The following is an 11945-nucleotide window of genomic DNA, read 5'->3' as shown; positions in this document are numbered from 1 at the left end:
TTAACTTTATTGAGATATATAATTCACAATTCGCCTATTCTAAGTGGACAATCCAGTGAGTTTTAGCACACTCACTCGAGTGTGCTAAACCCTCGGCACGTCTCACTTTTTAGAGCATTTTTCCCCCTCCAAAGAAACCAGGTGGCCTTAACCTGTCACACCCCTGTCTCCCCTGCCCCTCCGCCAGCCCCTGGCAATGACCCACTCACTTCTCTCTCACTCTCTGAAAAAGTCTGTCTCCGCCTATTCCAGGTAGTTCACGTGAGCCATCCGTGTGCTCTGGCTTCCCCGTTTAGCATGTTCTGAAGGCTCGTCCGTGGTGTAGCAAGTCTGAGCTCCCTTGCTTTGCACAGAGGACGATACCCCCTGGTAGGGGGCCTGTGCTTTGTTATTCACTCACCAGTCTTGGACATTTGGGCGCCCTCCGCCTTCGGGCTATCACGAGGGCGCTGCTACACACAGGGGGCGCAGGCTTTTATGCGGACAAGTCTTTGATTCCCCCGGGTCTACACCTGGGATCACGCGTGCTGGGGCACAGAACGACTCTGAGGAGCCGCTGCGTGCCGTTTTCCGCAGAACGCACCTCCCTTAGCACGGCCGTTCCGTCCTGCCCACCTCCGAGCTGTACGCAGATGCAGTGACTTAGCAACCATCCTTTGGCGCTGGTTCCTTTCCTCCCATGCTCCGTGTGTGAATCCCGCAGTGCTTTTGCACGAGCTGTGACTCCGTGTTGTGGGTGCACGAGCTTCCCCAGCGTGAACAGCAAATGGCCACTGGTTATTTCCAGGGCGGGGCTGGACTTTCTCGCCCGTGCCCGCTCCCCTCCAGGCACACCACCCTGTGAGCGGAGCCCAGCGGCACATCGCCGGCGCCCGAGCTTGCCAACCACGGAGCACGGCGGGAAGTCGTGCCAGGTAGTTTCCACGTGTGTTTGCTCTCGGAAGCATGCTCGGCAGTGCCGCACACGAGCCCAGAGACTTCCAGGCCCTTGTGGAAAGCTTGCGTGGTTTGCTGCTTTGAAAGAAATTTAGCCCTTGGGTGAGCGGACGGTGACGCCTCATGGGTTGGACTGAACTTTGATTGCTGACGAGCTGGGAGCCATTCCTGTTTCTGTCGGCTATGAAGTTCCCGCTCTTGGGAAGCATCTGTGGGCGTCACTCCCCCGTTCTGGGTTGCAGGGGCTGGTTTACGGGAATTCCTCACTCTGGATGCAAGCCCTCTGTTGCTCACATGTGTTGAAATATCCTCACCCCCCCCCCCTAGGAGCTTGTCCTTTTACTCCCTTGGTGGTATGTTTTGGAAAACAAATGTTCTTAATCTTTGGGTCTGTTTTTAAACTTTCCCTTCGTGGTGCGTGATTTTTCTGTCCTGAATAAAATACCACTGAAGTGGTCCCATATTGTTATACTTTTATCTAAAGCTACAGTTTATATATATATATTTTTTTTTTTGGTGGTACTGGGGTTCCTGGAAGCCCTTCTACATCCGGGCTACACTCCCAGACCTATTTTTATATTTTTATTTGGAAACAGGGTCTCTTAAGCCAGCGAGGCTGGCTCCGAACCAGCGCGATCCTCCTGTCTCTGCCTCCCAAGCGCGGGGATTACAAGCGTGCGCCACCACGCCTGGCTACAGTTTTTATCTTTTACATTGGAGTTTACAGTTCTCTAGACACTGATCCGTGTGTGTGTGTGTGTGTGTGTGTGTGTGTGTGTGTGTGTGATAAGTCAAGTTTGGCTTCCTCTTTTTCCCACACAAATATCCTCTGGTTCCTACCATGTGTTGAAGGTCCATTCTCTCCTTATTGTCCAGTAGAACACTGTGATCATGAGTCAAAGGTCAGAAACATCTGCATTTGGTTCCGGACTCTTGACTCAGCACCACAGGCTCTTGGTGAGTCGGGAGCCAGTGGCCGCCATCTCAGTTACCGCGGCGTTGCGTCAGGTGTCAGTGTGCGGTGGCGTGGGCCGGGGCACCATGCTCCTGTTCAGGGTGTCCCAGTTTTAAACTTTAAATTCACCTCTGTGAGTAACACACACACACACACACACACACACACACACACGGAAATTTGATTAATAATTTAGTGAATCTCTGGACAAAAAGTAAAAACCACATCTATGCACTGCTGGGCGCCCTGATCCACAAACGTGGACGGGGTTGACTTCCTGTCTTCCCATCTTCCGTAAGGTCTCTTGGTCCCTATTTGATAATTCCCTGCACAGGTTGTGTTTTGGGGAGATTTATTCCCAGTTATTTGCCTGTGGTATGGCTACTGGCTATTATTTATTATTATTATTATTATTATTATTATTATTATTATTATTATTATTATTTTGGCACTGGGGATGGAAGACAGGGGCATTTGACCTCTGAGCTGCACCCCCAGCCCTATTTTTTATACTTTATTTTGAAACAGGGTCTCACTGAGTTGCAAAGGGCCTTACTAAGTAGCTGAGGCTGTCCTCAAACCATAATCCTCCTTTCTCTCAGCCTCCCAAATGCTGGGATTACAAGCATGCACCACCACACCCGGCTTACTGTCAGTTTTTTTTTTTTCTTTTGGTGATACTAGGGATGGAACCCTTCTTCCTCCGGGCTACACTTCCAGCCCTATTATATATATATATATATATATATATATATATATATATATATATATATAATTTTTTTTTGAAACAGGGTCTCTTAAGCCAGTGAGGCTGGCTTCAATCCTGTGCGATCCTCCTGTCTCCGCCTCCCAAGCGTGGGGATTACAAGCGTGCGCCACCGCACCCAGCTTATTGTCAGTTTTTGTAAACTTCATTTTTTAATGCTTTGTGTCTAGTGCTAAGAAGCACAGTTAGTTTTTATTATGATCGTTTTGCTTTGGAATCACCTGAAATTTTTTGAGAACATAATTAGAAATGCATTCGTTTCCCGGCCTCTCGTGTCTCCTGTCTTTCTTTCCCATCCTTCCGCATTCCTCTTTTAGGTCACCACGTGCTGCTGGTCAGAGTAGCTGTCACAGCCTCCGCCTTGTCCCCATCTCCATCTTTACTTCTTTTCTTTCCATCTTTCTTCTTTGCCCTTCTCTTCCTTCCTTTTCCTCTGGCTTGCTTGCTTTCAGATTAAACCCAGGGGCATTCTACCTGTAAGCTACACTCCCAGCCCTTTGTTTGTTTGTTTGTTTGTTTGTTTGTTTGTTTTGAAACAAGACCTTGCGAAGTTGCTATGGCGGGCCTTGAACCTGTGACTCTCCTGTCTCCCCCTCCCAAGTACTGGGATTACAGGCGTGTGCCCCACACCCCGGGGAGGATGCTCTTTCTCACGATGTCAGTCAATGGGCCCTCGGCACCTGCAGCATCCACACACCTGCTCCACATCTGTTCTTCCTGCTGGATCCTGGGCAGGTTGTCTTCTCTCTGCAAGAGCCATGCTGTCCAACCCCAGGCGGATGTCGCTCCTGACCTGGCTCCTCGCTGAGGTCCAGGCCTGTCCTGCCCATCCAGCCACTCCAGGAGACACAGCAGTGTCGAGGTTCCAAGACCCACCTGCTCTGTGTCTCCCCAGGGCTGCGCTCCTGCACAAACAGATAGAAGTCCGTGCTGCCCACCCCACTGGACCTCAGTCCTGCATCCCCATGGACTCCTCCGCCCACCTCCGCCGAGCCTCCTATCTGTCCAGCACACCCCCTTCCTCCCCCTGTACATCTCCTGAGCCGCTGAAGACCATGCATCCTCAGATGCCCTGCACCGTCCACAGCTGCTTCCGCTGAGTCGGACACGCAGCACAGGACACAGAAGAAGTCAGCCGCCAAGAGCCGCGGACAGCAGGTACCCTCACCTTCAGCCCCAAGGCACAGGAGGTCAGCCAGACCTGAGCCCAGGGTCCCGTCCCTGCTAGCTTCTCCACCTGTAAATGTCAGAAAAGTTATTCCTACTGTGGTCTGGTGATAATTATAAGATAGAGGTACAGGGGGTAAGGTGGTACATACCTGTAATCCCAGTACTTGGGAGGCAGAGACAGGAGGATCACAGATTTGAGGCTAGTCTCAGCAACTTAGTGAGGCCCTCTGCAACTCGGTGAGACCTGGTTTCAAAAAAAAAAAAAAATAGAATCGGGGTTGTAGCTCAGAGGTAGAATGCTCCTGGGTTCAATCCCCAGTACACACACATACAAAAGAAGATATAAGTCGCTCTTGGCATATGATATAGGCTCAATATTCTTTCTTTCCTTCCAGGTCAAGTTCCCAATGACTGGCTCAGACCCTGACTATTCTCAGAAGCAGAGAGAGAGGTGGGAAACCCTTTCAGCAAAGCCTTCCTGCCCCAGCCATGGTTTGGGGACAGCTGGGGAATGAGAAAGGAGGTAGGGGTCTGGGCTTTCCTTAAGCCAAGAAGACAGGGTGTCCTTATGAGGGAAAGTGAGCCAAGTGAGGTGGGCAGCTTGCTGGGGCCTGGCTGGAAGGACACGTCCTTTGACATTATTTCATAATTTCTGTTGTGAACCAAACAGCCAGTAGAGAGTGGGTCTCCCCAGGGGAGTTGGGAAACTAGAGCCCGGGCCAGGGCTGGCCTTCCCTGCCCTATAAAAGCAGATCCTCTGCAGGCCAGACGACAGCCTGCGGCTCGACAGTCGCCATGTCCCCAGGGCCCACTGTCCTGCTGGCCTTGCTCCTGTGCGTCAAAGACCTGACTGCCCAGGCTGCCGACACCTGCCCAGGTAAGATGGACTCTCATTTTCTGGTCCCAGAAAGCTGGTGGCTACCCATTGACCACCTAGTGACCCCTCTCGGCCCAATAATTCCAAGGTTAACCCCCAGGGTCTAAGAGAGAAAACTGACCCAGTGATCAGAGTGATGGTTATTACTGTTGTTCACGGAGAGTGCCTATTGTTTACAAAGCTCTTCCTAAATGCCAAGAATGACAGTAAGATGTTGAAATTTTGTAATCTCTCATCTGATCCTTGCCAGAGCCCTGCTCTCACCCCTCTGTGGAGCTAAGGAGCTCAGAGGGCTCGGTTGGTCTGCCCAAGGACCCAGCGCTGTGCGGCTGGGCTCTCTCCTGGGAAGGCCGGCTTCCAAAGCCAGGGCTCTGCCCTGCACCGCCTCCCACGTGGCCAGCTGCCCACACCCCAACAGAAGGGTCCTTGCTTCCAGGCCAGTCCCCAGCTGAGGCCGCCGACCCTGGCCGCAGCCATGTGCCCCGGTCTAACATCGATGGCAACTCTCACTGAACACCTGTTTCCCTGCAGAGGTGAAGATGCTGGGTCTGGAGGGCTCTGACAAACTCGCCATTCTCCGCGGCTGCCCGGGGCTGCCTGGAGCACCAGGGCTCAAGGGAGAGGCTGGCGCCAAAGGAGAGAAAGGTGTGTGCTGGGCTAGCGGGTGGGGCGCTGACTCGGCCCTTCTTTTGTTGGGTACCAGGATGGGTGATGCCTGCTTGGGGTTCTGGCTGGCTCCTGAGTACAGCAGAGTCTGAGGAAACCTCAAGGGGGCCTCCCTCTTAACATTAGTGAGTTTTGGGTAGGCTTTGTAGATCTGCTTCCCAGGCCCTGGTCTGAGGCCAGCTCTACCAGCTCCCGGAAAGACTTCTGTAATCTATGTGCCTCCGTGGCCCCACCTAGAAATTGGGGTGCTTTACTTCCTCTTAGACCTATATCTGATGACAAAGTGGGGGCTCAAAGGGGCCAGCGGCACCTTGCAGAGTTCACACACTCTAAGAGTGAGGTGGCCCCAGCCCAGGTCAGCCCCGGGACATAGCTGTGTCCCGTGGCCGAGGCTGCCACCTGAGTCCTCGTGTAGCCCCCAGCGCGCATGGACCTCTCCCCCAAAATGGGAGCCAGAACAGGCACTTGCGAGGATGGCCAGGTCCCCCTGAGCCTGGTATAGGTAGACATAAACCACAGCTCAACGGGGAGCTGCCCTAGTGGCCTCTGGGCTGGTTTGGTGCCCAGCCAGCACCTGGTGGGGATGAGACCAGCTCAGACATCCCTAAGGCCCACGCATTCTGCAGTGCCCAGGATGAGGCTCCTGTGGGTAGCCTGGGCCAGGCCCTGGGGGTGCCCATTTACCAACACAAATGCACCGGGGGGTGGTATTTCTGTCCCTGTGCCCTACGGAAGTACCATGGGCAGGATGCCCTTCCCGTGGGCCAGGGTGGGCGGTCAGTCATGGGGATGGGAGGGTGCTGACCTCTTGCTCTAAACCCCACTTCTCTAGAACCAGGTTCCTCCAGTGCCCAGGGCCTACTTGCTACACAGAGGAGCAGGAGGCCCGAGCACTTTGAAGAAGGTGGAGTCTCTGCGGCCTTCGCTGAGGCTGGGCTGCCCCTCCCATCTGTCTGCTGGGCATGAGAGGGCCTGGCTCCAGGCTCAGGCCCTTGCGATGGGTGGAACCCAGGAGCTGGGTGGTCCTCAGTCCACACAGATGCAGGGATGCCGACCTGGAGGCCCCGCAGCTCCTGGCATCTGTCTCCCCGTATCCAGGGCCCAGCATCCTCTGTGGGAGAAGCCCACCCTCTCCATGCACTGACACGGCTGGGTGAGGTTCCCTGAGGATGCATTCCTTGTCCTACGACCAGCCCTTATGGGACACTGCAGCTCTGTGAGGCCAACATGGCCCCGGCCCTTGTGCCCAGAGAGGATGGAACTCAGGTTGCATCCAAGGCCAATCAGGAGCCTGGAGAACAACCTCCCTGAGGCCAGCTACCGGAGCTCCATCATCCGCCAGCCTCTGCACCCTGCCAGACTGAGCCCTGGCCAGCAGACCTGAGGTCACTGGGGGTCAGACCTGGCACCAGAGGGGTCAGGAGTTGTCTGCGTGGGTAACGATGAAGTAGGACTGTGTCGTGGCATTGTTCTTGGTGATGCAATTTGGAATTTGCAGGAGAAGGAGGTTCCCCTGGAAAACCTGGGAAAGCAGGACCACCCGGACCCAAAGGTAACACCATATAAAGAGAAGGGGTGCAGAGCAGACCCTCAGTCTGTCTATAGAGACATGGTGGGGAAGCCAGGCGTGGAGGTGTAGCCTGTAATCCCAGTACTTGGCAGGCTGAGACAGGAGGATCGCAGGTTCGAGGCTAGCCTTAGCAACTTAGGGAGACCATGTTTCAATAGCAATAATAAAAATAATAACAAGGGCTGGGGGTGTAGCTTGGAGGTAAAATCCCTGGGTTCATTCCTCAGTGCTGGAAAACAAAAAGAAGTACCTGGTGGGAGACAGAGAGGGACCCCACTCCTCCCTACTGCCATGCGCCCTGCTCGCCAGCAGGTCAGCATCGTAGTTGTCCTGCGGGGCAATGAGCAGGTGGAGCTCAGGACGAGGGGCCTGGCCTGGCCCCAGCTGCCTGCTGCCTTTGCCTGGCTTCCCCAGGCAGCGCCTGCCCTGGGTGGTTCTGGGAGCTTGGTCTCTGCGGACTAGACTCTCAGCATCAGCATCTGACTTTTGCCTCACTCCAGGAGACCGAGGGGAGATGGGGATGCGCGGAGAGAAAGGTGAGCCCTCCGTGGTCCTGGGTGCCCGCAGGCTGCGTCCAGGGCGGGAGAGGGCAGGCCTCCCAGAGGCCTCGGCCACACCCAGCGCCTCTGCCCAAGTTCCTGTTGTCCAGGCAACGGGCGGGGTGGGTGACAGGGCCTGGACACTTGCTGAGCCCAGGCCCTCAGACTCATACCCGGCGCCGGCCACGGTCCAGCCGAGTGATGGATAAGGTGTCACCATTGCATAAATGTGCACATTTGACTGATCTGAGCTCTTGTCTAATTTGTGCCCATTCGCTTAAAAATCTTGAAAATTAAGAAAAAGCAAACTTATAATAAAACTCTAAGACACAGTCATGCTTTGAGTCCATATATAAAAACTGCAAGATTAGGGCTGTGGACTCGGTGGGTGGTGCACACGTGGGCCTGCGGGAGTCAACTCTCTGGTTAGTCCCGGGCCTGGGTGAGGCGTGACGTTTTCTGCCAGCCCAAGAGGAAAAACCAGCCTGTGAGCCATGTGGTCTGGGGAAGCGGGGTGTGGTAACCACTGATCAGGGCCAGACCTGCCTGGAAAAATGGCCCACCCATTCTCTTTCTGTGTTTGAGGGCAGCTGGGGCTGAAGGGGCGAGGGCAGTGACCTCAAGCTGATAACCAGGGTCTCTTTTCTCCCCAACAGGAGACTCTGGGCCCTCCCAGTCCTGTGCCACAGGTGACTACGCCCCCACCTGTGCTTGACCCTCCCCCTGGGGCCAGCTGCACAGAGGGGACCGCGCCATCTCATCAAAGTCCTTCCATCACTCAACATCTGGCAGCTTCTGTCTGGCCGGCATCTCCACGCCACACCAACGTTTCTGGAGGAAGTTAACATTTGCCCCACCCCTAGGGCTGGGCAGCTAGGAACCGAGCTGGGGTGGCACTGGGGAGGGAGGTCAGCAAGCTGGCCTAGTCACCACAGCTGTTGGCCTTAGGTCTTGTCTCTGTCCCCAGGACCTCGGGACTGTAAGGAGCTGTTCACCCGAGGCCACACTCTGAGTGGCTGGCACACCATCTTCCTGCCCAGCTGCCGCCCGCTGACCGTGCTGTGTGACATGCACACAGATGGCGGGGGATGGACGGTGAGTGTCGGCGGCCCGGAAACCTCAGAGGCCGGCCTGAGGATGGCGGAAGGGCGGCCTCTGGGTTCCCCATCCCTTCTGGGCTTCAGAATGGCCCTTGTTTCAGAGAGGACTATAGGATGGGAAGGGATGGGGGAGGTGGACGTTAAAGTCCAGGCCATGGCCAGGCGTGGTGGCACTTGTAATCCCAGCATTCGGGAGGCTGAGACTGGAGGATTGCCGTTCACAGCCAGCCTCAGCTACTTTGAAACACAGTGAAACCCTGCTTCAAAATAAAAAATAGGGTTAGGGTGTAGCTCGGAGGTAGAATGCCCCTGGATTTCACCCCCAGTACCAAAAAATAAAAATAAAAAAGGTCCAGGCTATGGGGCAGCCCACAACTCCCCTGCGGTGTGGCTTTGGGCTTGTGACCTACATTCTCTGAGCCTCCATCTCCTCCTCCATCCCACGGGGTGGGGCCCCAGCCTGCTGCTCTGTGACTTCTCAGTTCCTGCTCCTGCGTGAGGCGGGGTCCCAGCCATGCTGAGGGACGTCGGCCTGGCCTCCCACCTCCCAATCGCCTTGTTGTCCTGCAGGTCTTCCAGCGGAGGGTTGACGGCTCCGTGGACTTCTATCAGGATTGGGCCACGTACAAGCAGGGCTTCGGCAGTCAGCTGGGGGAGTTCTGGCTGGGGAATGACAATATTCACACCCTGAGCTCCCAGGGTAGGTGGGCAGCACTGGGCGTGGGTGGGCGTGGGTGGCCATGAGCCTGGGTAGAAGCACCTGCCCTCTGCTCTGGGCCATGTGGAGTAGAGGAGTCCCTGCCGCCCCTGTGATACTTAGACTCTGGGCACAGCTGGGACACCCCGGAACACTGGGATTGGGGACACAAGAATGCAAGGTGGAGGCCTGTCCAGTCGTGGTCCACTGGCATCTCAGAACCACGATAAGAGGGATCCAGGGCCAGGGAGGCTTGGGGACACCCGAGCCTCCAGTTGTCAGTCTTCTGGGATGCTGGCCACGTGGCCCGGTGGACCCGGCCTCTTCCCGCACACGCACACGGCAGGCTCCAAACAGGCCCCTTGCTCCACCCTCTTCCTCAATGATAGCGCCATCCCTGGCCCTGCAGCCAACTAAAAACAGCCAGTCCTTTGTCTCCCACCCACTGCCCCGTGGCCACCTTCAAGTGCCCACTTGTGTGCTCCACATCCCCACACAAGTCCCTGGCATGCAGCCCCTGCCCCGGTGTGGAAGAACTCCTACCTACAAAGTGGCGTGATAGCTGGTTCATCAGGGGAAGGTAGCGGCGCCCCCGGGTTGCAGGGGTTGCAGGGGACCCACAGAGCAGCAGGGAGGTGCTTGGGACTGTGGAGACACAGCAGGGCCTGCTTCAAAACAAAAAGTTAAAAGGGCAGAATGCTCCTGAGTTCAATTCTGAGAGAGAGAGAGAGAGAGAGAGAGAGAGAGAGAGAGAGAGAGAGAGAGAAGAAGAAGAAGAAGAAGAAGAAGAAGAAGAAGAAGAAGAAGAAGAAGAAGGAGGAGGAGGAGGAGGAGATGATGATGGTGATGATGGTGATGGTGGAGGAGGAAAAGGAGGAAGAGAAGGAGGAAGAAGAGGAATATGAGGAAGAGGAGGAGGAAGAAGAGGAGAAAAAGGAGGAAGAGGAGGAGAAGGAAGAAGAGAAGGAGAAGGAAGAAGAGGGGGAAGAGGAGGAGGAGGAGGAGGGTCTGGAGGAGGGGAGGAGAGGAAAAAAGTGAAGAGCCACAAAGAATTTCAGACATCCCTCACTGAATCCCCTCGACTGCCACGTTCAGGTATCACTTAGTAATTTCCCCAGGCAGGGCCGCGGACCTCTGGCCCGGAGACCCTAGAGGCTGAGACTTCCAACTCTCCCCCGCAGGAACCAGTGAGTTCCGTGTGGACCTGGTGGATTTTGAGGGCAAGCAGTCCTTTGCCAAGTACGAATCATTCAGGGTGGAGGGGGAGAAGGAGAAGTACAAGCTGGTCCTGGGTGCCTTCGTTGGGGGCAGCGCCGGTGAGTGTCCACGCGGGACCGCGCGGGTTGAGCCAGGCTCTCTTCCTTTTGAGCAGAACCTAGCACCATCTCCCATGGTGGCTTGGGCTAGGGGTTGCGCCCTGAGCCTAGTTCCTTCACCTGCAAATGTAAACACTGAGAGCTCTTTGTGTAGTATGGGGGCCATGGGATGCAATCAGCAAACACCCCAAGCTTGTGTCCAGTGCACCGTGACTGGCCACTGTCACTGCTGAAACCAGTAAAAGGACGATCCCTTCTCACAGGGCCTTAGATCTCCATTTCCCAAACGTTATCCGCAGAACAAGCACCCAGTGGTATATTTCTTCCCAAAAGAGCCCTTGCCACCTGGTTTGGGGGGTCACATTCCCCCAAGTGCCTTCTGGGGGATCCTGTTGCACACTCTAGAGTTCTGCAGCATGAAGTCTGGGGGACTGTACTGAACCTGGAGTGGCAGGCAGCCATCCGCTCTGGGGATCTTCCATGATGAAGCCCTGGGGCTCCTGTGCCCGGTTTACATGCAAGAGCCCCTTCATGACTTCCAGGAAAGAAGCAGGAGGGAGGAGCCTCCCTTCCGCCACTCCTTTAAGACTTCCAGGCAGCTCTCTCTGGCTCCCTCTCCTCCAGGCAGCTGGTCTACCTGCCTGGAGCTTAGTGAGCTAAGGTGCAGACTGCACTAATTGCACTGATGGCTCTGGAGGCAGGACCTGGGAGGGCCCTGTGATGGCGCTTCTTCTAAGCATCCCCAGCTCTCGTGTTTTCTCTCCACAGGCGACTCTCTGACCTATCACAACAACCACTCCTTCTCCACCAAAGACAGGGACAATGACGGCAGTGCTTCTGACTGTGTCAAGTCGTACCTCGGGGCCTGGTGGCACAATGACTGTCACTTATCAAACCTGAACGGCCTCTACCTCGGGGGCGCCCACCAGAGCTTTGCCAACGGCATCAACTGGAAGTCTGGGAAAGGGTACAATTACAGCTACAAGCTGTCGGAGATGAAGCTGCGGCCAGTCTAGCCCAGCCAGGCCCCAGGACAGCCCTCCACGCACGCCCAGAGGCAGAGGCAAGGGCCGCCTGGGGTGAGGGGCAGATTCACTCCGTGGCCTGGCAGTGACTTATCTTTAGCATGGGGCAAAAAGCTTGATCTGAGCACACCTAAATCCAATTACCACGACCACCCCCATATGTGCCCAGCGCAGCCGGCTTCTCCATTTCTGCAAGCCAGCCTGATGTCTTCTTGCGGCAGCTGGGCTTCCTTTCCCAAATAGAGTCCCAGTAAAAGCTGTGCCTGCTCATTCGCCCATCTGACTCCATTTAATGTCTTTGTCAAAGTTCCCATCGTCTAGCCTCCAT

At 55.4% G+C, this 11945-nt stretch overlaps 1 protein-coding gene across 1 annotated transcript; it reads left to right on the top strand.

Moving 5' to 3' along the window:
* Window positions 1-4622: 4622 nt before the first annotated feature.
* LOC308272302 (ficolin-1-like) lies at window positions 4623-11608 on the top strand (the record flags this gene model as incomplete). The annotated part of the gene is made up of 9 exons (XM_080709044.1): window positions 4623-4704; window positions 5236-5349; window positions 6869-6922; window positions 7441-7476; window positions 8136-8168; window positions 8447-8574; window positions 9150-9279; window positions 10458-10592; window positions 11361-11608. The coding sequence occupies 9 exons, from the start codon at window positions 4623-4625 to the stop codon at window positions 11606-11608; spliced, it is 960 nt and encodes a 319-aa protein (XP_080565170.1).
* Between the last annotated feature and the right edge of the window lie 337 nt (window positions 11609-11945).

Source organism: Muscardinus avellanarius, assembly GCF_963383645.1.
Source record: "Muscardinus avellanarius genome assembly, chromosome: 13".
NCBI lineage: Eukaryota > Metazoa > Chordata > Mammalia > Rodentia > Gliridae > Muscardinus > Muscardinus avellanarius.
The sequence above is the reverse complement of the archived record's forward strand: the minus strand, read 5'-3'. Positions and strand labels throughout refer to the sequence as shown.